Below are 25,870 nucleotides of genomic sequence, written 5' to 3'. Positions count from 1 at the left end.
GTCCCACCACTGGCCAGCTGGACCGAGTGACTACTACACAGACTACGTGGCTACCAGGTGGTACCGCTCCCCGGAGCTCCTGGTGGGGGACACACAGTACGGCCCCCCGGTAGATGTTTGGGCAATTGGCTGTGTCTTTGCTGAGCTGCTGTCAGGGGTGCCCCTGTGGCCAGGAAAATCAGATGTGGATCAGCTCTATCTGATTAGGAAAACTCTGGGTAAGTGGTGTTTTTGTCCCACTTTTTGGGAAACTGGATAGTTTGACCCATGTCTGTGCAGGGCAGAGCCAAATTCCTAGTCTCACCTGGTGCCCTGTACTGTGACGAAAGAGGAAGACTCTCAGTCTCATTGAAAGGGCTCCATGAAAGGTATCTGTGTTTGTTTTAATAAAAAGAATCAACAATGTTGAGTCTGTACCAATTGTCCAAAAAGACGTAAGATTCTCTCTTCAGCATAGTTTGGATCAAGTTAAACTCCAAATAATGATCATAACAACAGTAAAAACATACATTTCCATAAGGGCCTGGCAGTTTACAGGATGCTCTTGTGTTTTGTTTCATTGTGGTAATTCATCCTCTGGATGTCCTTGACTCCAGCCGGCCAGGCTAGTTCGGATTATTCAGACGCTATAGAGAAGATGCTCAACCTGCTAAGTGTCAGGAAGAAAGGCTATTCTGATGCCACCCTTCTTGTTTTACTTTCCACCCCAAAGTCCATTCCTTTGTATCTACTCTTAGGGGAGGGGGGGAGGAGAAGAGAGGGCAGGAGAGGGACAGAGGAAAAGATTGATGATCAGTGATCCCCTTCAGAAGTCAAGGTGTTTAGCTACGAGTCCCAGTTTATTTATTTGGTTTTAATCGAAATATCGTCAGTTTATAATGTGTCAGTTTCTGGTGCACAGCATAATGTTTCAGTCGTACATATACATACATGTATTTGTTTTCATATTCTTTTTCATCATAAGTTATTACAAGATACTGAATATAGTTCCCTGTGCTATATAGTAGAAACTTGTTTATCTCTTTTATATATAGTAGTTAGTACCTGCAAATCTCGAACTCCCCTCCCCAACCTCTTCCTGCTCTGGTAACCCTAAGTTTAGTTTGTTTTCTATGCCTGAGACAACTCCCATTTTAAAGCAGACTTCCGTCTCGAAACTCTTGTGGCATTTGTTATCACCATGTCTTGTACTTGCATTTTCCTAGAGATACTGTAAGCTACCTCGGGGTGAGATCATGTGTTTACTTCTATTTATCCTCCACCAGCATCTTCTTGGAGGAGGCAATAGATACTTGCTGGTAGCTTTTGTGAGTGACATAGAAGTCACCTTGGAGCCCTTCCAGGGGCACTCAGCTTTCCTTTGCAGTGTTTTCCCGGTGATTTTAGGGCACCCTCTCTGTGCTCCCCCCAGCTCTCTGATAGGAGAAGGTTGTTAAGGTACAGGCACTGTACTCGCTCGTAAGGACGCTCACTGAGACCTGGGGGAGGCTTTAGAGAGCACATTTTGGCTGCTCATCCAAAATGGGGAAAGCAGCTTTTGGATTTTAGTGAGAGGTAAAGTTCCAAAACAAACTGGTAAAATTAGATAACTGTTACCCTGAGATAAGGAACTCTAACCGAGTCCAATGGCAGCATTTCTGGTGCCCTGATTGGGAGATTTTTGTTGTTCATTCTGCTCTGCGAAGTGGGCTGGGGTGTGCCCCAAGGGCACCTTTTGAGTATCTCTGTATATTCTCTGAACAAAATTCCTCTTCAGGGGGAGGTATAGCTCAAGTGGTAGAGTGGATGCTTGGCAAGCATGAGGTCCCGGGTTCAATCCCCAGTACCTCCTCTAAAAATAGTAAATAAATAAATAAACAATTACCCCCCAACACACACACACAAAAGAAATAAAAAATTCCTCTTCAAACGTAATATCCCTGGAACTATACACGAGGGTGAGTTTAGCTGGCTTGGCTGACATGTGGACAGGGTAAGCCTCACATAATTCCCCAGAATATAGAATTGCTCCTTTTGTTTCATTACTTCACATCATCAGTGCTTCTAAACAGTATATACAATAGGATTTCCAAGCAATCACCAGTGAAACATGTAAAGGTGGTTCCAATTTGGAAACCTATTCCTTCTAGCTGGATCTTCCATGCCCGCCTGCCTTCCTTTCCTCCTTCCCTTCCTTCCTCCTTCCTTCCTTCCCCAAATATTTACTGAGTGCTTGCTGTGTGTCAGGCACTGTTCTAAGTGCGTCCAATACAGTTTTATCTTGACCCATCAGTATTCAGTGAATATGATGTTGATTTGTGGTTGCTGCATTTTTGCTATTTTTAAAAAGGCATTATTTTATTTGTGTGTGCGTGCGTGCATGTGTGTGTATGCTTCTGAGTTGTTTAGTTTGTATTCCTCAAACACTTTGTGAGCCCTTAAGAGAACCTTGCAGTCTTCACCTTCCTCGCACGTCTCCCTGGTTCCCTACATAGACTTAGCCCACTGTGGGTCTCCGTGCAGGTTGCTGGGGTTCCCTCAGTGCCTTCCCCTCTGACTGGAGAAGCAGACTCAGCCTTGGTCGGTGTAGGCACTGATGGACACAGCACCGATAGAGGAAAACCACAGAGCAGTGCTTGCTAACTGATCTAATTTTACCTCCTTGTTTCTTCTTGTCCAAAGGAGATCTCATTCCTAGGCACCAGCAAGTATTTAGCACGAATCAGTACTTCAGTGGCGTAAAAATTCCAGACCCTGAGGATATGGTGAGTGATCCATTTTGGAAAGAGCTCTGCATGTCAGAGTGAAGGTTACCGGGGTGTTTAAGTGGTGATGGTTCTCACTGGATGGTTGTCCATGGGGAGTTGCACGCTAACTAGGTTTTCATAGTTAGTCCCCTGCCTGAGCCCCATGGTCCACTCTGCCCTGGAAAAGCAGTCTAAGAGTAAAAAGGAAAATTGGGGCAAGTTGGCAAGCAAGACCCTGGCCTTTACTGCTAATTTAAAGGCTGCTGATAGCAGACCTTTGCCAGTGTATGGGACAGGAATGTGGAGCTGCCTGCCCCGGCCTCACCTGCCCTTCATCCTTTTTAGCAGTTGAAGCTAAGTAGCTCAGAGCCAGTCAACTTTTAGACAATGACTCATCCAGGAAAAGCGGGCACTATCCAAATCCCATACCCTGCCGTGCTCTCACCCCCAGGCCATGGGGGAAAACGGTAATGAACCTGCTTGGCCAACCTCACTCTGGTACCTCCCTCTATGTCCAATGTGGGAAAAACACTCATTTTTCAAAAATTGAAAAAATTTAAAATGTGCATTTCCTAACCCACTTTTAAGAATTTCTTCCAATGAAACCATTAGACAAGGGCATAAAGGTATGGAATACTTTTTTTTTTTTTTTTTTGCAGGGGAGGGAGGTAATTAGGTTTATTTTTAGAGGAGGTACTGGGGATTGAACCCAGGACCTCATGCATACTAAGCATGCGCTCTACCACTTGAGCTATACTCTCCCTCAGGTATGGCATTCTTTAATAGAAATCATTTCCTTCAGTGTCCTATCAGTAGGGGATTAATTAAATAAGTTATGGTATATCCTTACAACAGAAATCCCACATAGCCAGTAAAAATAACTGTATATGTAATCACCTGAAAAAAAGTCTGCAACATATTGCTTAATATAAAATAATACTTATAATTTGACATAATTTTAATATATTTAATAAATAAATGCCCAATACATATATTTACATGTCTAAATATAATGTGACAACCTCTGGAAAATCATGCAAAGATTTTTACATTTGTGAAATAAATGGCAGCAAGGATATATACCAAAATATTAACAGTGAATGTCTCTTTGGGGTGGGATGATTTGTTTCTTTCTTTATGGTTTTTTAAGATTTCTGAATGTCTTCTAATAAGGCTGTATGATAATGAAACACATTTCAGAGCACAGTTAAGGTCTGTGAAATCCTGAGTTTCTACTAAGAAAGGTACTTTGAAATTGAAATTAATCCTCCATTGCTCAGTTTCCAGATGGAGGTTCCGTCCAGTTCGTTGGAGCTGTCTGTTCCTTCAGCCTCTTGGCCTGTCCTAAAGTGAATGCATCCACCTCCCACTTCCCTGCTGCCTCCCCTCCAGCAACACCAGGATAGGAAAAGCGGGTCATGTTGGGAGCCTGCTGGGACGGAGAAGCAGGAATGACACCTGGCATATGGCAGGTGACCCAGCCGGTGCCCCTGTGATCTGGACGTCCCCAGTTTCACACTAAAAATCCCTTAGCGATTTCCTGTTTGCTTGTCTACCATGAAGTATCAGAAACAACCCAGGTTTCATAAATGTGAAAGGCTTCCCGTGGTTTCCCAGAGGTTGTCCTGCAGGGGATTTCCTGTTGACAGAAACACAGGAAAAAGCAGTGCGGGGGCTGCGCTGGTTGAACATCTGTGCAGTGTCCCTCTGCTGGTCAGTAACCCTGCCGGAGGGAGGCCTGCTTGCTTCGGGGGCAGGGAAACCGGCTAAGCTGGCAGGACGGGCCCATCCTATCATAGCCCACTAGCGGCCTCATCCCAGGCGTCCTCGCTGAGGCAGCAGAGCTCAGTGTCAGCAACATCCAGTCAGTCCCCAGCGGTGCTCAGACTAAATGCACAGAAGTAGCAAGAGAAATAGTTAAGCCATGGGAGGGGGCGGGGAAGGAGCTACTCTCAAAGGCTCATACAAATCTGCATTAGGGTTTTTTTTCACTATTGATCTTAGGGAATTTCAAAACCGAGGCTCTTATCTCTTTTCTTATCAGAGATGAATAAGTGCACACCCGGGAATTGGTTGTGGCTGGTTCTCTGTCCCAAATAACACTGGACTCTCAAGCTTGATGGCAGCACCAGGGGTTGCGTTTCATCTGATGAGCTGACCTGTCACTCCAGCGCACAGCCCACAGCCCACGAACTGCCATCTTTATACACACAGTGCACCCTGGTCCTCATTTCACTTAGCTTGGCTTGCTCTTCATGTCCCAGATCCCCCTTCTTTAGCCTCTTTATCAGCAGTTTATCTCTTTAACTGGCCTGTCTGTCCGCCTGACGTTCAGCATTCCTCCCACTTTATGGTGCTCTGTATTCCTAATTGTCTCCTGCCTGTGACTGGAGCAAAATACCCTTAAATGGCCAAAGGGAGACGGATGAATGTCTGCTGGGGAGACTTTTAAACAGCAGGATGATCAGGAAAACAGCAGGCTCTTGTGGGAGGAGAGAACAGTGTTTATTCCAGAAAACCAAGAAACATCTGTTCACCTGGGTAGGAAAAAAAAATCCATTTTGAAACTCCCTTATGTAAATGTCAAGAAAAGCAGTAATTAGGGCCTCTTTTATAAATATCAATGTCAAAAATTATTCCGAGGCACGGCAAGTTATATAAGTTGAGGCAGAAAAAAATAAAGTAACAATTACTGGAAAAGTGGGTTTTTTCCCCCCTTTGATTCGTATTCCCTCTCAATTTGCTACTTGCATCAGTTCTTCAGGAAGTGAAGGGGGTGAGTGGTTGGTTAGGAAGAAAATTTGGAAAAGCAGTTTGGAGGTGGGGAGAGAAGGAGCTTATGAAACAGGCGTAGGGAGGTTGTTGGGGGGGGGGGGCGGGCCGGGGCAGAGGGTGGAGGAGGCAGAGAAGGTGCCAAGAAGATGCTTCTCTTACTCAAAAGAAAACCAGTGGGAGGTAACCTATTTGAATACATGCTGTAAATAAAACCCTCCTTTTCTTTTCTTTTTTAAATAGGAACCACTTGAATTTAAATTTCCAAACGTGTCTTATCCCGCCCTGGGGCTCTTAAAGGTAAAATCATGGCTTCCAACAGATCAGGAAGGAGGCGGCAGCTGTATCTTTGGGGAATCTGAATGATTTATGTCAGTTCGTGGATAGGAAAGTGTTCCTCTTAGAATTCTCCTTTGAAAAGTCTACGTGTTTTCCATTTTTAAAATGGGTCACAGTGAAAACATCTGTGTTTGTCACTTGAAATAAATCTAATATTGTATTTGAAATCTAAATTTACACGAAACAAATTTCAGAGGGGTGGTGGTTGTTTTACAAAAGGATCCTTTTCTTCAAAAAATGTTTAGCCACAGGATCCTTTTAAATAGTCAACTCCCTATGATATTTGAAGTCGGTTTTGATTTTAAAACTTGATTTATATATACATCTTCAGAAATGTATAGCCCTTATATAAAATGAGGTACTAATTGAAATATTGGCAAGTTACAGTCAATGTCCCACCCATTTCAAAAAGTATTTAAAACATTTACTGATGCATTTATAATTTTTTTAAAATGAGACAGTTCCTTGGGGTATGTAGTTGTGGGATTTAATCTATCCAAGTATGAGCCCTATGGCCCATTTCCTGGCAAAGCAAATAGTTAAGAATGATGTAATCTAAAGAGATGTATTTTATGCCTCACCTTCCCTATGTACACATAGATGCTTGTATGCATTGACTATTTCTGGAAGAATATACAGAAAAACAACTGACTGTAGGAGGGAGAATGGAAGAATTAGAGTGCTGGAGGGACTCTGCTGCACCCTGTATGAATTTTATTTCTACCATGTATCGGTATTATTTTTTCAGTGAAAAAACTAGTTTTTACAAAGTATATCCAAGGGACCAAATGGGTTAAGTGGATTATTCTAGTTGGACACTGAGGTTACTCAGAAACCGTACCCTGCTCCCTCAGGGCAGAGCACTGACTGCCTCAGGAAAAGAACAAGGTGGAGAAAATGATTTTTTGTTACTATTCCTAGAAATTGTTTATTAATTCATTATGTGTTTACCCATTTAGGAATGATAGTGGAAGGAAAAAAATCATGATTGGTGTGTTTTTCCTACTTCCTCCCCTCCTTTTGTTGCCAACTGAAGAGTTTATTCCAAAGAAGAAAAAAAATGACATTAATAAGTTAATACCGTCTTAAAGAAGTAAGAGGGACTTTTCTGTTCTTGCAGGGCTGTCTCCACATGAATCCTGCCGAGAGGCTGACATGTGAGCAGCTGTTGCAGCACCCATATTTTGACAGCATCAGAGAAACAGGGAACTTCACAAAAGAGCATGACAAACCAACAAGGAAGACCCTGAGACAGAGCCGAACGCACCTGCCAGGGGTAAAGACAGGGCTCTGCTTTACAGAAGCATCCAAGGTTGCTGTTTCAAATGATCCCATGCCTGCCACCTGGTGCAGAGAGTCCTAATCTATACTTGAGGTGGCAGTTGTGGCTTGCAGCTCCAGCACCCTTATTACTGCCAACCAGGGTCCCAGAGACCTATGCCTCCTAAAGGCCCTTCTACCTGAATCCTAAAGGTGCCCTTGTCGGGCAGCTCCCTGCTGCCACCCAGGGGCCGGGGCTTTTGGCGTGTCCGAGCACAGGTCCCAGCCAGGGACAAGGGTATGAGTGCTGCTGAGTGTGCTTGCGCTTTGGAAAAAGGAATCAAACTTATCCAGGGCAGCCCTTTGTCTTCATGTTTACCTTCAGTATTGACTGGCATTCCAGGTTTATTGAAAAAAGGAACTGTTTTCCTCCCTGATTCTTTAATCAGAGTTGGTAGGTAAATGTGTTTTCTGTGATAGCAGGACAGTACTTTGGACCCGAGTGTGGTATCCAAGCTGCACACTGGGAGCCTGTGAAAAACTGTGATTGGTGCAAAGTGGCAGAATGGCCTTTTTTTAAGTGTCTTGTCATAAGCCCAAAGCTGTAATATTTAGAACGGACTATAGTTGGAACCATAGCTGAGATGAGCTGGCTGCTCCTGGTCGCTTCTGGATCTGCCTGGGTACCCCTGAAGCTACAAATTATCTTGCCTTAGTCTTTCCCTTTGCAGCCTCTGCTGCCCAGCACATTGAGTGGCAGCTGGGTGGAGCGTGTGAGGTTTGGAGGAGAAAGAGGGTGGACAGTCCCTCAGGAACAGGTATAGCATGAAATCCAGGGCCCTAAGACGACCAGAGTTATGAAATTAAGAATGCTTTTAATGCAACAGACTGGAAATAGACTTTCCCCTGAGTTACCCCTTACCTGGCTGTTTGTGTTCAAGAGTAAAGGATCTTGGCTGCTGTCCCTTCTGAGTGAGACGGACTGCACTCTGTCTATGGAGTGCATGAATATTGGGCACCCAAGCCCCACACCTCGTGGCCTTTCTCCCGCCTTCTGAAACAGCCTGCACTCTATGGAGTATGTGTCTCTCTAAATAAATCTACTACTACTTAAAAAAAAAAAAAAAGAGTAAAGGGTCTTGACAGAAATATTTTTACTTAAACGAATAGGAGAACCCCACTAATTTGTATGTTGCTTATAGGTCCCAAAGAATTCAACTGTTTGATTTAAAAGTACTAAAGAGTACGCAGTTTTTGGATTCCTAAGGCTGTATAGTACAATTCAAAAAATATCTGTGTGCTCCCCTCATTTTCATTTGACACTGACGACAAAGTCAAACATTTTCTGGCAGCATGAAAGGAGCAGTTTTGCCTTTTAACCAAGGTCGTAAGTGGGCAAATCACCTAAGTGCTCTGGACATCAGTTTTCTTTGCTATAAGATAAGATATTGTCTTAAATGATCCCTAAGGCCCCAGCAAGCTCTTAACTCCCAAGAAGCTATGCTTTTTTCCAGTAAAGTTAACATGTAGATTTCCCCTTCTTTTTCATATTCTCCAAATTTCCTTTAATGTATGTGCATGTTCTGCTTTGTAATTAAAAAAAAAAAAACCAACCTTGAAAAGGAAAAGCAGAGACCAAATTTAAACATTTTGTCCTCTCTCAGGTCCTAGATTCTATGCAAAAAAAGTATTTCTGAGTTGAAAAAGTTATTTATCTTTTTTGGTGGGGGGCAGGGGGAGCAGAGAAAGGTTTAGTGCAGGGCTGAGCAGGGAGAACGGGTAGCTTGTGCCCAAAGAAAGCCCAAACTCTATATTTTTTGATATGTTATCAATAATAAAAAAAAAGCAGACATCATTGAACTTACTTCTGTGTTTTGTATTTTCAGTTGCAGTACCTACCTCAGCTGACCAGCAGCAGTGTCCTTCCAGCTTTGGATAATAAGAAGTACTACTACAACACCAAGAAACTTAACTACCGTTTTCCAAACATTTAAAGAGCTTGCAGGCTGATGATAAAAAAAAATTGATCAGTAATTTGAAGAAACCATACATCTGATTGAAAACAATCCCAAGGTTAAAAAAACATCAGGAGAAAACATAAGTAACTAACTGGGGGAGGCCACTTGGCAGGACGTGAAGGGAAATTCCAGGGGCAGTCTTCCACGCTTGATGACGGTGTCCAGAACAGAAAGGAAAATCTTGCTTGGATTTTTCACTTGTATTCTTGTTGTCTCTAAGTAACTGAGCTTACAGACAGAATATAAACTGTATCTACTGCCCGTACCGCTGGCAAAATTACAGATGCAAAGGATTTTTGCTTCAACTGTACCATATGCAACAAGTGAAAAATGGATTACAGAACACCCATATGTATTTCCTTGGATCCCTGATGCCTTAAGTCCTATCTCCTGCCTTTTCAGATTGTCTCCACGTCATATTTAAAGAGAGTTTTCGTTTTTGAAATCAAAATGTTTAAAATTCCATTTTCTGCTTGCCCCGGCTTTTGATTTTTATATTTTGAAACATTTTAATATTTAAGAGTTGTTCAAAATATTTAAAATCATGTGGATTATCATAAAAGACTAATTTATATGCTTATATATTTAGTGACAAGTCTATATAGACATTTCTCACATATTCTTTTGTCTTTACCTTTAGTAAAGGATGCATCTTTGTTATTTTCGCAGGCAAGGTGAATTTACTGTAATCCGTCTACACTTGTTCACCCAGTTCCCCTTGCAAACAATGGCATGAAGCTTGGCAGCTGACCAAGTAGCAGAACGAGATCTACCGGCTTTGCAGGACCTGGGCCCGCCAGCCTCAGAGTAATTAGTGCTTCATTCCCTCCAGCTCAGCCTCGGACTCGGACACAGATCTACACGCAGGGCTACATACAGTGATCTGAGTTCTGGAAGAAGCTGCTTATGAGCGTTCACTTGGGTCATAAAAGACAGTAGGTTATAAATCGATGTTTTCCTTGAAATATCTTTTTACACTGTATGTATGTATGTATATGTGTCTAGTGTACACATAGGCATGTGTATATATACCAACCTAATAACTAAAAGATACTGGCTAATAACTAGTTCAAAATGATATTATTGAGGATTTCTAGCTTTGTACAGAGATAATTAAAATGACGACATAGAATTAGCTTTCATTTGGCCTATTGCTCCTATTCAAAAAGCTTTTTCATCCTTGTCCCCTGGACACAAGGGTGGTAGAAGCTGATGTCTGTTTCTTATAGCTCACCTCCATTTCTGGTTGATGAGCTGCTATTTCCCAGCAGTTCTCAGCCGTGGTTTTTGAAGATGTATTTTATGGTGTCTTCTAAACATTTCTTCTGCACTCTCAGCTTTAATGCTATGTTGATTTTCTTCATAAGCACATTTGACCTTATCCTCTTCCTGCTAAATAATCCACCAAATTCTGGTATCTGTTCAATAATTTGGCTACCCCAGCCAGTTTAATGATACCCTGGGGCTTCCTGATGTATGTAGCTTCTTGCACAGAGCTGATGGCGGGGTAAATGCTGGTCACAGTACTGTCTAGTTCTTGTTATGTAGACTTGATTCAAATGACAAAGAAGGACATCCAACTTCTGAGAATAGTTTACATTTTGTGTTTTTTTTCCCTTACCCCTAACAATGCACTTGATGAGGCAGATGACTATAACTGCCTAATTCATCCTGTAGTTTCAAAAAAAAAAAAAACCAGAATAGAAAAGTAGCTCCAGACCAAACTGTGGTGAATCAGATGCTTCACCAGACAGTAATTGAACAAACCTCAGAAAGAAGTGCTCATTTTTTTTTCTAATGAATTCTATTAAATATATCCTTATACTTAATTTAACCATATCTGTGATCCTTTCTTCAGCATGGAATCACCACTATGCCACATGAGACTGTTCTATATCCTTATCTTTTTAAAAATGTACTGTTTATCATTTTTTTAAATGACGGTGGAAATTATATTAACAAACAGTGTATCATTTATAGTATGTGCTGTTTACATAAGCTGGTTTCTAAACACAACTAAAATTCACTTTTCTACTTGAATGTTGCATCACAGAAAGGATTTATTTTAAAATTATTTCCAGTCAAGGTTATATTCAACAGATTAATGTTCAAACATATGGAAATCCACAAAAGTTGGCATATAATACCCAAATCAGGGCCATTGCAAGCAGGTACAAATAAAGGTTGGTTTTTGTCTATTTATGATATTCTTCATCACTGCTTTCTAGATGTAAAGAGAATTTTGTGCTTATACTTCTGCATGATGTCCCTGGAGCACATGGGAAGTAGTATCCAACATTCATGAGGGAATAAAAATGAGCTTCTAATTAACATGTTAAAATTTTCTGTATAAAGTAATTTTTTAATTTAAGCAAAAAGCATGGCTATGCTAGTCTTCATGATTGTTTCCTCTGTTTTACTGCAATCAGCAAAACTATTTGAATCCAGCCAAGTATTCATGTTTAGTTTTAATAAAACACCAGATCAAGCTTACAATATAGACAAATTAGCCAGAAACTGTTCATTCAGAGAAAGGATGTTATAAAGAACACAGGAATGCAGGATCATGAGACATGCATGCAAGTCCTGGCAAGCAGTGTGAATGCCCCAGCAACCCTGGCTGCTCTGCATAATTGACTCTATCAATAAATCTGAAATTTAGCTTTAAATTCTTCATAATTGTACATTTATAGTAACATGCTTCAATAATTTTAAAGTAAAATCTAACATAAACTACTGTTAAAGAATGTGTTGTACATTTGAATCATTTTAAAATGTCTACATCAAGAGATACCTGTACAGGTATCTATACAAAATGAGGACTATATTAGAATTAAAATAGTACCTGGTTTTCATTTTTCTTAAAATGATTTAACGTACATAAATTCTCACTTCCAACTTAGTACTTCAATGAATCATGTCTGAATGTTTATTTTCTACATGATGGGCTCTGCTTCTAGAATGTCATGATGTAACATCCTTACAGTTCTGTTGATGATTATATAAGATTTGTTGCTGTTCAGGACCAACAATTTCAAGTGATACTTTAAATTGAAATAAGACACTTACTGAATATTATTATTTTACTTCAAGTCCAATTTTAGTTCCAGAGAAGGCAGCGATGTCTTAAAGGCTTGGACAATTTTTTCTTTTTCTTTTACTCCAGGAAGATCACTTAAAAACAAATACTTGAGGTTTCTGCAAAAAGAAATTACAAAAAGTTACTTTAATTTGGCCTTTACTCTTACAGCATTAAAAACAAACTTGCTTTATTGCTTTTTTAAAAAATTAAACACAGAATGTGTTTGTATCACCCTACACTTTGAAAATGACTCTTAGAACAGTAGTACTATTTTAAATGAAATTCATGCTAGGAACTAAGCTAGACTTTGGGAAGTTCAGTTGTTCTGAATCAATAGTTCTGCTGAGTTTTTCCAAATACAATATGTATACTGTGGAATAGGACTTCTTTGCATGTTAAATATAAAATATGACATCAGTCTTGTCAATGATTTTTTGAATCTGACAAAAATAACCAAGTGGGACTACATCAAATGGAAAAGCTTCTGGACCCCTAAAGGAAACCATCAACAAAATGAAAAGGCAGCCTACTGAATGGGAGAAAATCTTTGCAAATCATATCTGATAAGGGGCTAATAAGCAAAATGTATAAAGAACTCATACAACTTAATAGCAAAAAAACCAAACAATCTGATTTAAAAGCAGGCAACAGATCTGAATAGACTTCCCAAAGAAGACGTACAGATGGATAAGAGGTACATGAAAAGATGCTCAGCATCATTACTCATAAGGGAAATGCAAATCAAAACCACAATGAGATATCACTCCACACCTGTTAGAATGGCTATTATCAGAAAGACTAGAAATAAGTGTTGGTGAGGGTGTGGGGAAAAGAGAATCCTTATGCACTATTATTGGTGGGAATGTAAACTGGTGTAGCCACTATGGAAAACAGCATGGAGGTTCCTCAAAAAATTAAAAATACAACTACCATGTGAGCCAGCAATTCCACTTCTAGGTATTTGAAGAAAACAAACACACTAACTCAAAAAGATGTATGCACCCCTGTGTTCATTGCAGCATTATTTACAATAGCCAAGATACAGAAACAACCTAAGTATCCACTGATGGGTGAATGGATAAAGAAAATGTGCTGTATATATATATACAATATAGTATTCAGCCATAAAAAAGAATGATATTCTGCCATTTGCGACAACATTGATGGACCTCAGGGACATTATGCTAAGTGAAGTAAGTCAGACAAATAATGTATGTTATCTCATATGTGGAAACTCTAACCAAGCTCACAGATACAGAACAGACTGGTGGTTGCCAGAGGCAGGAGGTGGGGAGTGGGAGAAATGAGTGAACTGTTCATATTTTTGTTTTTAGTTTAAATAAATTGAATTTAAAAAATATGAATCTTAACCTAGGAAGGAAAAGAAATTGGGAAAGGAACTTAAAGGAACTCCTTTCAATTAAAAGATGAAGAGTTAAAGCCTCAACTAATGTAAGAGATAAACAATCTGGTACTTTTGGTTCTAACGTTTAAGATTTCTCAAACTTTCAGTGATGCTGAGGTTATTGGCAGAACATGGGGGAAACTGTTTTAAAAGATGGGGAGAAGGTATAATAGTTAATGCTTATTGAGAGCTTACTGTAAAGGCACCATGCTAGGTGTTTTACATAGATGAAACTTTTTAAAAAGTGCTCCCTAAAAAGTGCAATAAAACCATAATATATTAAGGTTGATAATTTAAACTGTTTCAAAGTATTATAGTTGAAAGTTAAGTCATTTTCTTAAATTTTATTTTTCAGAACTTAAAAAAAAAAAAAAAGACACCACCCCCTCAACTTTTAAATTCTGATTATTCACATCAACATCATTACCAAGTTTCCATTTTGGCACTGAGCACCTACCTTAAATGATGCAAAGCAATGATACCTTTGTCTGTGACATTCCCACATGAAATTATTTCCATTTCCAATAGGCTTTTTCGTAAATTTTCAAGTTGACTAAGTCTCTCCAAACAGCCATCTTCAATATAGTGACACTTGCATAGCCTTATTTTTTCAACATGCTGTACGCACTCTGGGGAGAAAAAAAGTTTAAGAACCTACTTTACCATTAAGATGACCAACTGTCCTAGTTTCCCCAGAACTGTTCTAGTTTTAGGATTGAAAGTCCTAGGAAACCTTAGTCCCAGGAAACCTGGAATGATTAGTCACCCTATTACGCATACAAGGTGTTCACTATACAGGCTGTGCTGACAGACAGGGCCATTCTGCAGTCACATGCCCATGCACTGGAGGGAAGAAATGCCCACACAAGCAGAAGCTCTGTGGATATAATTATTTCTACATTATTGAGGGTTTCTCAATGACAGAAGTTTGGCAAAGATAGTTTGACAAAGCCTTGAATTTTAAGTCAATAAATCACAGAATAAAGGCATGTAGAGACAAGCTTAGTGCAGGAAGAAAGTAGAGGAAGGTGTTTGTAACTTCTATTTAATTTAAAAATAAACATCAGACACAGGAAGAAACAAACTGGATTGGGCTGAAAAGGGCAAAAAGGAGCCACTTTTGACGATAATAGTAAACTGCAACCGAATGTCACTGCAAGTCACCTGCATTTCCCATAACAAATGATAGGGGAGTTACCCAAGTGATCAAATCCAATGTTCATGATACAAGAATCAGTGGCATCAATCGCCTGAATCTTGTACTTGTCCAGAGGGCCTGTGGGCAGGTGGTTGTAGTCCTTCTGCCACCTCTCCTGGCCGTGGTAGCGCACCATGGCCCCACAGCGCAGCAGCCACTCGGACGCCGCCCTGTCAGGGCCGACATCCCTGATACGATCGTGATCCACTCTGTTGGCAAGAGAACAAAAGAAGGCAGCTTTTACTGTAATCACTAGCTTTGTAACTATGTTCACCAATGTAAATACAGAATAACCAACCACTTTTCACTTCAAATGGCGAGGAGGGAGACAAGTATATAAGTGAAACTGTAAAGAAAACATTCAGTGGCTCTACCTGCAACCTTTTTTGCTTTTGTTTTTGTCTCCAAGTGAACTCAGTCAAGGCATCTCGTTTTTATATGAGTTTATCAGGCAAACACAATTCTTCATTGATTCGTATGCAGCACAGTAGCTTGACACCAGGAGGGACTCAGTAAGTATATATTGAATGAATGACTAGACTTGGTTATTTTTATTGATGATAAAAGATTGAAGAGGGAATAATTTTGAGCCCCTGTTCAAATTAATGTCATTAAATGATATTTATTAATTCCTACACGTGCCTTTTTCTCTAGTTAGTAGTATTAATGCTATACTAAGCAATGAGGTTAGTTTCATCAGTTTCAAAATATTTCTAAGCGTGCCACCAAGTAACTTTTTAAAAACTTGAGTTCCCTTGATAGGATTCAAAAGGTTAACTACATTCCTTAAGAAGCCATAGAATAAAATATTCTAAAATTACATTTACTGAAAATTACATTTTTCTGATTATAAAAGTAATACATGTTCATTTTAGAAAATTGAAAGGCATTGAAAGGATGAATAACAATTACTGAAGTTCTTCAACCCAGGCAGTCATAGATAATATTCTGTAATCTATTTTTTTTCAGTCTTTATTCAGTGCTTGTGTGTATGTTTTATTTGTTTGTTTTAAAAGAAAATTAGAATCATACTGCACACACTGCACAAAAACCATCTGAGATATAAGAAATAACGAAATTAGCTACTGGAAACTTATCGAGCTGTAACAATCCCCACTTTTCTTCACTTTAGTTAGAGTAACTTACTTATTAAACACGGCATTCAACCAGCCCCAGAAGTATCTGGAGTCACATGACCACGGGAGTTTCTTTAAGCCACACAACTGCCGGGAAATATTTCCAAACAGCATCATTGATCTAGACACATAAAACAGTATTCATATTAGATCACCAGCTGGCAGAGTCCCATCCATATAGTAACTTACTTCACAACTTCAGAATCAATGCTCTTGTGCTGGTAAAGCTGATGACTCACTTGCCACTCAGTAGTTATTGAGCAAGTTACTCCAGTCTGTTTCTTGATTTTTTTTTTTTTTTTAACTGTAAAACAAGAGGCTGAACTGGATGGTCCCTATTGGTTCCTTCCAGCCTTGACGTTAAGTTCCATTCATTCAATCCTCAGTTGGAGTCCACCTGCAGTGGTGCCACCTGGTGTCCATTCAGGCAGTGCCTCTACGGATTTACTAAATTCACTCCCAATCTACATTTCCAGTATCAAAATGACAAACTAAAATCACCTAAGGAGCAATGTGTCAAGGTTAAGACACATATTTGGAAAGGAAGAGGAACCACGCAAACAGATATTCCTATGGCAAAGCTACAAGCAGCGTCTCCAGAACAGTGCAGACAAAGAACTGTGCCAGGCAGCTGGTAAAGACTGGGCAAGTCGCTTCACCTCTCGTTTATAAAATGAGGTGATTTGCTACTGTAAAAATTTTCCAGCTGTAAAATAATTTCCAGCTGTAAAAATCCATAACCATAAGTTGAGAAAGTGATTTCTGAACTGAAGTCTCAACCCGATTTATCTCAAAGTTTTTCTAATAGTGTGCCAGGTGGGGGGAAAACAAAGATAAATGGAACATGGTCTCTGACTTTGAGGAGCTGACAATTTAATGCAAGGTAGAGTGAGCTAAAACAAGTTACCAGGTAGTTAAAATAGATAATAGAACCTAAAAAATACCTCAAAAAAGTTAAAGACAGACAAGGATTTCAACAAAGATGCCCGGGAAAGGTAGGTTGGGTGATTTAGCTGAGGCAGGAATGTTTAAGGTACATTGTGGTTCAGTTTGCTTAGCTCAGGAATCATGAGAAGAGGAGGCAAACACTGTCACACTTACATCGGGAAGGGTCTCCCAAGGTCAGAGAATATGTATTCTGCAGGTGGCTGGGAGTCACTAAGAATTTAGCACAGAACTCTGGAATTGTTAGAACTATGCTTCAGGAATATTACTCAGACAGCAGCATCAAGGCTGAGGGTCAGTAGAATAGGACAGAGAGACAGCCATCAAGAACTTCAACTACATATGGCCATGGGAAAGGGCCAAGTTGGGGGAGAATGGGGATGACATTGCAGAGTTGGGTTCCTCATGACTCAGTAAATGAGATGTCAAGACAAGGGCCAGAGGAGTTGACGACGACACTAAGGTTTTGATCCTGGCTCACTAGTAGGTTGGTGATGCCATTAACACATAACAATGTCAGAAGGACAGGGTTGTGGCTTCAGGTTTTTTCTCCCCAGTTTTTCATATTCTAAATATGAAGTTTTGGGAGAATTTCTAGGTGGAGATGACCAACAAATCATTAGAATCAGAGTCACAAAATGGTAGAGCAGATAGGAACTTGGATCACCTAACCCAAACCTCTCATTCAGAGATGAGGAAACTGAAGCCCTGATATTAACTTGCTGACACTGTAAATCCCTTCTGGAACAATGTGGGATATTAATAAAAGCACATGTTTAAAAGAACTTGCCCAATGTTTCATGGCTAATTGTTAGCAGCACTGAAGCATGAACCTAGTTCTCTCTCTTACGAGTGCAGCGTTCTTTCCTCAGTCATTAGATGGTTCTAGAACTCAGGAAAAAGAAGAGGACTAGAAAGAGGCCTGTGTGAGAACCACCTTATTGCTGAGGAAGTGCCTGAGGACGTTGAGGTTGTCGAACAGTGAGAGTTAAGGTCTGAGGACAGAACTTGGGATCATCTATTACCCTCTTTATCCCTTTTCCACCATCCCTCTGCCTTCATTACTGCCAACTTCTCTCCCTACTGTCTCCTTCCACACTCTCAGCCCTCTCCAGCTTTTTGTTAAATCTCTTTCCACCTGTGTCTGCCTCAGTAACTCCTTTGGCTGCCAACTTTATTTACAAATCTGGGCTTTCTGGTTTCAACTCTTGGCTGTTTCCTTCATTTACTGTCCCTCCCTGCTCCCCTCTCCACCCTGAATCCCATGGAAATCTTCCCCAGCTTCAAGACCTTACTCAAATGCCATCTCCATCCATTCATTCATTTACGCAATAAATGTTTATTGAATGTTTGCTATACTTGGTGCAAGAGACTCAATAGTAAGATAAAAACAAAAGAAAACAAAGGAGACAGAGAAAGACATGTTCCTGTCCTCATAGAATATAAAGTATATGTACTATATATGTACAGACATATAAACAAATAAATAGTATGCATCATGATGTCTTAATAGAAGTATGGACAAGTTCTGTGAGAGCCTAGAGAAGGGACTGAGGGGAAGGCTTCACACTAGAGGTGTTTTTTGAGATAAGTCTCAAAGGACGATTAAGAGTTTCCAGTTAGGAAGAAAAAAGATAAGTATGCAGAGCAAAAGGAAACCAAGAATCACATATTATTCATTTCCATTTTTCTTGGCACCTAGCACAGTACCATCCCCTGATGCAAGAGTTTAATAAAAATTTGCCAACTGATACATTTTCATGCAGAAAGGTAAAATCAGACACTGTCAGTAAGCAGGTAAATTAAAGTGGTCTGTGAAAATTGAAGTACTTTCACTTGATTCATTTTGGCCCACCTTGTATTTCAGCTTAAGGGAAAGACCAAATTTACTTCAGTTATGATCTCTAAAAAATTAGATATTGTATTCACAATATTTTTAACACTAAAATTAAGTTTTTACTTGGCAATAAATGAAGAAAATTAATTGGTAGCTTTTTACATTTGCAACTTTGCTAATTGATATTTAGGAATTTCAGATGAATTCAAGCAGCAGCCTCCTCGGAGAATGATTTCTTTAGGGAAAGAGGAGACCTCTGCTGGTGAGTCAGTGAATTTAGCTCCAATGAATTAAACTAGTTAAAAGCCAGTTAAAAAATAACCACTATAAAATTACCACTATGTTTCAGGAATTAAAATTATTTTAGAAGTTTTCTTACTATCACAACATGGTTTAGAGGTTTAAGTCTGTAGCAAGTATTTCTAAAAGTTGCTATTATATTTGTGACTTAGAGAAGGCCAGACCTCTAACATGTAACTCAAAATAGGTTATGTACAAAGTGTTTGAGTAGGTTTGATTGAGAGTCCCCCTATCTGCAAAATGACAACTTTTTTCTTTTTTTAAATGGAAGTTCTTTTTTTACATAGTAAATGTAATGACTTAGGTGGGCTATTCAAAGTGATAGCTAATTTAGTGCTCGAAAAGACTGAACTAGCCAACAAGTTGAGGGTGGTAAAAGTGTGGAGAGAAGGGTGGGATGGTACCAGAATTGGGGGGTTTTCTCCCCAAATGATAACCCACTTCACTGCAAATCATCCATCATTGATGCCAATTCTTATTCCTTAAGTGTGTAGATGCTAGTGAAATGGAACAATAGAGCAATTCATTGGGAATTAGAAGCAAAAGTCCCAAAAGCCAGTATCATTTGACACTCATTGAGCTAGCTTCTTACAGGTTCTGACCTAGATGGAAGGTGAACATGAATTCTTAGCTGAGGAGGGTGGTGCAGAGGTGTCTCTAGCCAAAGATATCACAGGGTGAATAAATGTAAGGTGAGCTCCTGACTTGAGATTATCTAACTGAAACAAATTAATATAGAGTCAAGCCTAGGGGAGAGGATAAGCAGAGAAAATTTTATAAAAAGAGCATGTATATTTTGAGTTCCTTCACTTGGCTAAACTAAGAAGCACATGATCAAAAATCAGAGTAGTAAAAAAAAAAATCACTACTATGGGCTGACTCATGAAAGCCTGACCATAGACCTGACATTTGTATAATCCTGTACTCAACCTAGTAACAATCAGCTACCTCCTATGCAATGGTTAAAATAAAAAATACTGATAGTACCAAAAGCTGGTGACACTGAGGGGGAACTGGATCATTCAACATTGCTGGTGGGAACGTCAAATGGTACAGACACTTTGGAAAACAGTTTAGCAGTTTCTTGCAAAACTAAACATGTGCTTGTCATATGACCCAGCAATTGGACTCTTGGGCATTTATCCGGGGGAAACAAAAACAGGCTCACACAAAAAAGCTGTACACTAATTTTCATAGCAGCTTTATTCAAAATAGCTAAAAACTAAAAATAACTCAGCTGTCCTTCAGTGGGTGAATGGTTAAACACCCTGTGGTACATCCATACCATGAACTACTACTCAGCAATAAGAATGAATGAAGTAGCAATACATGCAACAAGTTGAATAGGTCTCAAGGGATTATGCTGAGTGAAAAACACCAATTCCAGAAAGTTATATACTATATAATTCTGTTTATATAACATTCTCTTATGACATATTTTTAGAAAGAGAGAAGAGAATAGGGAAAATGGTGTCCTGCAGAAGGGAGGTGTAGTTATAAAAGGGCAACAGGAGAGATCCTGGTGGTGATGGAACTGTGCTGTAGCTTGACTGTAGTGGATACAAGAATCTTCTCATGTGATAAAAACTATATAGCACTAAATACTCACAAATGTAAAACTGGGGGACTCTGAATAAGAATAATGGGCTGTGTGTCAGTGTCAGTTTCCTGGTTGTGATACTATCCTATGGTTTTACAAGATGTAATCATCGGGGAAGACTGGGGAAAGGGTATACAGGATTTCTATTGTTCCTTACAACTGCATGGGAATTAGCTCAAACATTCAAAAAATTGAACTAAAAAGCCCATTTCTTATTTTTTTCATTTGTGATGAACAAACAGGTAACGTCCTCTACCTGCTTGTTCATCACAAGCAGGTTTTCACAAATAAGGTAAATATGTACAACTGTCCAAGTGATAAACCATTTAAACATAAAAACCATCGTTTTTTCGAGCACTTTACTGCGCTAAACATCTGATCAGCCTTATCTCATGTAACCTGCAATAAAGCCCTATGAGGGAGACCCTGCTATTACTCCTGGTTCACAGAGGAGGGTCTGAAGCAAAGAGGTGAACTGACTTCCCCAAGCTACCCGACTAATAACTGGAGACAAATTCAGACAGGCAAGTAAAGTCCTTCCAGCAGTGAAGTCACATTATTCTATTTTTGTTCTGTTCAGCTGTCCTTACCCTAAAAATTAAAAACTTCCATCAAGCCCCGAGAACAGGTGTTAGTTAAACTGGCATGGTGATAGAGAATCCCGTAATTTTACACAGGTCTTTAACAGATTACATGGTCCACGTTCCTCATTTTTCAGATAAACAAGCAGCGGTGAAGTGACCTGCACAGGTGACCCGCTCTTCCCAGGCCCGCCCAGCATATTTAGAAGTGTATCTTGGTCTAGGATTTAAGAAAATGACGTATATTGCTAAATGATGGCAGAGACCGAGCCGTCAGATTCATCTAAGGCGCTCAATATTTACAGGACCAATAAATGACTGAATGAGTGACACACCAGGAGCCCCGTAAGTTGAAGTCCAGAGGACTACGGCTGTCAGGCGTTGCCGGCCGTCCGGCTGGCCCGCGAGCGGCCCTTCAGTGGGCACTCCGCTCGGTAGGCACTCCGCTCGGTGGGGGCCGGGCTAGGGCCACGGGCTGCCGGGGGCGGGGTTGAGAGGGGCGGGACCGAGCGGAAGGAAGGGAGGCCGATGGGCCTGTCCAAACGGGAGTTTTCACCATAATCATCCCCAGACTTTCTCCCGCGGCCCCGAGTCCACTCGGTGGTGAAGGTCGAGGGTGCGAGACTCGGCGGGCCAGGTTTTCATTCAGCCCAGCGATGGGAGAGAGGAAAAGGCAGAGCGAAACAAACACCCTAGTCCCGCCCCGCTCGGGGCCTAGCTCCTCTACTCACAGCGTCGGAGGGAGGGAGGGAGCGAGCGAGCGTCCCCGCGTCCACGGCGGCGCCGGCCTGCCCTGCGCCCTCCGCCGCGCGCTTCCATTGGCTACAGGCGGGCGCTCCCACGTGGGGCGAAGGCGCGCCGCTCATTGGCCCCTGCGCTGGAGGCGGGGCTAAGAAGCGCCGGGACCCGGGCTGTGTTGGGCTCAAGGTCCGGCTTCTGCGGCCTGAGGAGGCGCAGGCGATGGTGCCGGCGCTGCGTTACCTGGGCAGGGTCTGCGGACGAGCCCGCGGGGGTTTTCCCGGGGGCTTCTCCGCGGCGTGCGAGCCCTGGCTCCTGTGCCAAGGTGGCCGCAGAGCCAGCACCAGGTGAGTAGCCGCTGGCCCGCCCCCGCCGCCGGCGCTGCTTGTCTCAGAGGTGCCTCTTGCTGGAACTCTGCCCCTGCTCCACGTCCCCGTCCTAGGACAAGGTCGGGATCCTGTGAAGCCCGGGCTCCAACCTCGGATTCCAGGAGCAACCTGCTGGGATCATGCGTAGTGTTTGTGGGCGGGAAGAAAGGAGTAAGAAAGGCATAGTAGAGGTCAAGAGTAGTTCTGGCTTTGAATACAAGTCCTCCAATTCCTATTCAGCTCTGGGCGGGTTAATTAAGCTCCTTAAAGGCTCAAGTGTGAATCGGATGCTAGTGTCTCTCGTCGGTGGTCGTTTTGAGGATTAAAGGACCTCGCACACTGTAAGCAATCAAATATGCTGTTTATTCGCCGGTTTCCCTGATACTACTTAGAAGATCTGAAACTCACTTTTAATCAGTCAGTTCCTGGCACACACACGCTGCATAGACTGGCCCCTGTGAAAAGCAGCTCAGTTACTAATCAAACCCTGCAGAATTCGGCGTCCTATGATTTGAAGTTTGGAGATCACATTCGAAACCACTGTTTTTCTCTGCTCTCTGTAGAGGGAATGGTTTATGTGAAGGTTTCAAAGCTGGGAAGCTCTTGGAACTAGAATGTGGGCAAGATGAGTGTGAGGAGTTTAGAGGAATAGGATTGACACCTGAGAGGAGCTGCATCACAGCAGGGTTTCTATTTTAACTACGCATTGAATTTTATACTAAGAGCGCTGGGGGGCTTTGTAAAGGCTTTTAAAGAAGTGATTAAATGTTGATGTTCAAAAGTTGACTCTGGCTGCTGTGTATTAGTGGATTGGAGGGGATTACAGTCGGATAGGATTTGTGATTCAACATGGGGGTATGTAAGCAGTTCTTTTGGGAACTTTTTTTTTTAAAGGAAGAAAAGTAAGGTGAGTGAAAGTTTTGTTTATACTTTTTGTTTTGAAATAATTAGAGACCCATAGGAAGTTGCAAAAAAGAGAGCTCTCATGTACCCTTCTTCGCCTAATTTATCCCAATAATAACATCTTACATAACTAGTATACAAGTACCAAATTGACATTAGCACAATCCACAGAACTTGTTCAGATTTCATCAGTTTTACATCTGCTCATTTGTGTGTGTGTGTGTGTGTTTCTATGCAGTTTAATCACGTGTTGCTTTGTGTAACTGCCACCACAATTAAGAAACAGAGTATGCCACAATACAGAGATATCCCTTGTGTTACTTACCCCTTTATTCCATCTCTCCACCCTTTCTAACCCTTGGCAACCACAAATCTATTTTTCAGCTCTATAATTTTGTCTCATTTTGAGAATGTTACATAAGTGGAATCACACAGTATGTAATTTTGAGATTTTTTTTTTCACGCAGGGTAATGTCCTTGCGATCCATCCAAGGTGTGCCAATGTTGATAGTGGATTCCTTTTAATTGTTGAGTAGCACTCTGTGGTATGGATTATCACAGTTCACTCACCAGTTGAAGAATATCTGGGCTGTGTCCAGTTTTTGTCAATTATGAATAAAGCTGCTATGAACACTTATGTACAGATTTTTGTAGAAACATAAGTTTTCATTTCTCCACGATAACTGCCCAAGAGTGTAAGCACATGTTTAATTTTTTTAAGGAACTGCCATACTCTTTTTCCAGAATGGCTGTACTATTTTACATTCCTACCAGCAATGTGTAAGTTGATCCAGTTCCTCCCATCCTCACCAGCATTTGGTGTTAACACCTTTTTCTAAAGCCACTTTGTTAGGGGTGTAGTGATACCTCATTGTAGTCTTAGTTTGCGTTTCCCTCATGACTAAAGATATTGAACATATTTTCATGTGCTTATTTGTCATTTATTTACCTGTTCTCTTTGATGAAATGTTTGTTCCTATCTTTTGTCCATTTTCTAAATGACCTGCTTTGAGAATTCTTAATATATATTCGAGAAATGAGTCTTTTGTCAGATATATGGTTTTCTCCCAATTTGTTCGTTGTCTTGGCTTAGCCTCTTAACAGGGTCTTTTGCAGAGACTTTTAAAATTTTGATGAAGTCCACTTTATCCATTTTTTTTCTTTTATAGATCATGCTTTTGGTGTGAATTCTTCAAGTAGTCCTAGACTCCAAAGATTTCTCCTGTTTTCTTCTAAAAGTTTTATTGTGAATATTTGATGATACTAAAAGTTGTTCATTTTTTTAGTTAGAATAAAGAGCCCTTTTATTGAAATATTTACAGATGATATTTAGGATTTACATGGAAATAATATAGTACTAGAGGGGGTGAAATAGATGATGTGTAGAAGAAGCAACACTGGCTATGTTTCTGTAAAACCCAGATCTGTTGACCATGAGATCAGTGCTAATGGTAATCTTTTAAACTTCTCATTGCAAAGGTAGACTATACATACCCTGTCCGGATTTTTTAAGTGATTGTGTAATCAGGGTTGTCATGGCTGAAGTTGTGGTTCTGAGCCCATTTCTGAGCGCTTGTTTCCTTAAGGTTTGATGTTCTCAATGACCATTTCCTTCTCAACAGAGAAAAAAAAATTTATAAATTTTTGCACACTAAGGTGTTAAAGACTTAATGTTAACTTATCCTCAAGACTACTGCACTTGAATTTTAAAAGAATAGGTGGTAGAGGAGAATGTGATATTTAACACAGAGTAGTCACTCATGTAGCCAGCCAGGCAGAGTATAATAGAGACTTAGAGCAGCTTGGGCAATTGGCCGCCCTGTCTGCTGGGTGTAGCTGATTATATACATACATGTAACTTTTAAAAGATTCATCCTTAGCATAAAGCCCAATAAATATTTGATTTTAATGATCACAAATTAATAGTGTAATTGCCCATTGATGGTGAAAATTATGCATGTGAAGTTTGATGAGGTCTACTGTAAACATGCATTACTTTAAAGGTGACTTTCTCTTAAAGCTCATTTGATGTAGTCATTGTTGGTGGCGGAATTGTGGGGCTTGCCTCTGCCAGGGCACTCATCCTGCGACATCCAGCACTTTCCATTGGTGTTCTGGAAAAGGAAAAAGATTTAGGTATGTATGTTATCAGTGCTGCTTAACCTGAGCGCCTGCTCATTTTGTCAGTTCTGCATCTTTCATGCTAAATGTCAATGCCAGTGTCCCAGTTTGGATTCTTCAGAAAGCAGAGCCTGGGACTAGGACTTGGGTGTAGGTGATTTATTTGTGAGGTTATCTGAGGAGGCAGGAGTGAGGGGGTGGGGAGAGTAAACAGGTAGGAGGAAAAACCACGTGAGGGTGGATTATCAGTACTGCAGCTGTGAGCTTGATTTCACTGAGACCTCTGAGGAACTACCTAACGTTTCCCAGGATTGGGCTCATTTATCCATCAGTTTCTGTCCCTGTTGGTTGAGGATTGTCCCTAGGGAGGTTGAGTCCCTTTGCCCCCAAACATTAGAAAAGGCCCTGGGGCAGAATGCAGAGAACTACAGTGGGCCCCTGAAGTGGTTTGCTGGTAATAAGGGGTGGGCTTGTGCACCAAAGTTGTAGCTGAAATTGGAGATGGGCTGGAGTGGTGTAACACAGTCACCATGGCTGGCTG

General features: G+C 40.8%; 3 protein-coding genes across 12 annotated transcripts in view; 2 read left to right on the top strand and 1 right to left on the bottom strand.

The window, feature by feature from the left end:
* The window catches only part of CDKL1 (cyclin dependent kinase like 1), a 49,161-nt gene extending 38,312 nt beyond the window's left edge, over positions 1–10,849 (top strand). For 4 of the 7 annotated variants that reach the window (XM_032481984.1, XM_032481985.1, XM_032481983.1 and 1 more), the window contains exons 6-11: positions 18–218; positions 2,662–2,744; positions 5,742–5,798; positions 6,958–7,149; positions 8,984–9,042; positions 9,785–10,849. In XM_032481984.1, the coding sequence (XP_032337875.1) occupies positions 18–218; positions 2,662–2,744; positions 5,742–5,798; positions 6,958–7,149; positions 8,984–9,042; positions 9,785–9,851 (659 nt within the window). In that variant the 3' untranslated portion in view covers positions 9,852–10,849. Of the gene's footprint in view, positions 1–17; positions 219–2,661; positions 2,745–5,741; positions 5,799–6,957; positions 7,150–8,038; positions 8,176–8,983 lie in introns of all 7 variants that reach the window. The other 3 variants (XR_004320696.1, XM_032481988.1, XM_032481987.1) reach the window with 3 other exon arrangements.
* A 306-nt stretch (positions 10,850–11,155) lies between these two features.
* Positions 11,156–22,294, bottom strand: DMAC2L (distal membrane arm assembly complex 2 like). 2 transcript variants are annotated; one of them, XM_032481990.1, is made up of 5 exons: positions 22,181–22,294; positions 15,947–16,057; positions 14,801–15,009; positions 14,060–14,231; positions 11,156–12,313 (listed from the first exon to the last, which is right to left on the bottom strand). In XM_032481990.1, the coding sequence occupies exons 2-5, from the start codon at positions 16,051–16,053 to the stop codon at positions 12,199–12,201; spliced, it is 603 nt and encodes a 200-aa protein (XP_032337881.1). In that variant the 5' UTR covers positions 16,054–16,057; positions 22,181–22,294; the 3' UTR covers positions 11,156–12,198. The 2 variants fall into 2 exon arrangements, with proteins under 2 accessions (XP_032337881.1, XP_032337880.1); XM_032481989.1 differs by lacking the exon at positions 22,181–22,294 and adding an exon at positions 21,931–22,034.
* L2HGDH (L-2-hydroxyglutarate dehydrogenase) overlaps positions 22,063–25,870 on the top strand; it is a 33,644-nt gene continuing 29,836 nt past the window's right edge. Inside the window, exons 1-2 of one of the 3 annotated variants that reach the window (XM_032481981.1) lie at positions 22,063–22,284; positions 25,229–25,344. In XM_032481981.1, coding sequence (XP_032337872.1) covers positions 22,160–22,284; positions 25,229–25,344 — 241 coding nt within the window. In that variant the 5' untranslated portion in view covers positions 22,063–22,159. The remainder of the gene's footprint in view (positions 22,285–25,228; positions 25,345–25,870) is intronic. The other 2 variants (XM_032481982.1, XM_032481980.1) reach the window with 2 other exon arrangements.

The sequence above is a fragment of the Camelus ferus genome, chromosome 6, assembly GCF_009834535.1.
Source record: "Camelus ferus isolate YT-003-E chromosome 6, BCGSAC_Cfer_1.0, whole genome shotgun sequence".
In the NCBI taxonomy this organism is placed as follows: domain Eukaryota; kingdom Metazoa; phylum Chordata; class Mammalia; order Artiodactyla; family Camelidae; genus Camelus; species Camelus ferus.
Note: the sequence above shows the minus strand (reverse complement) of the source record. Positions and strands in the feature narration are given on the sequence as shown.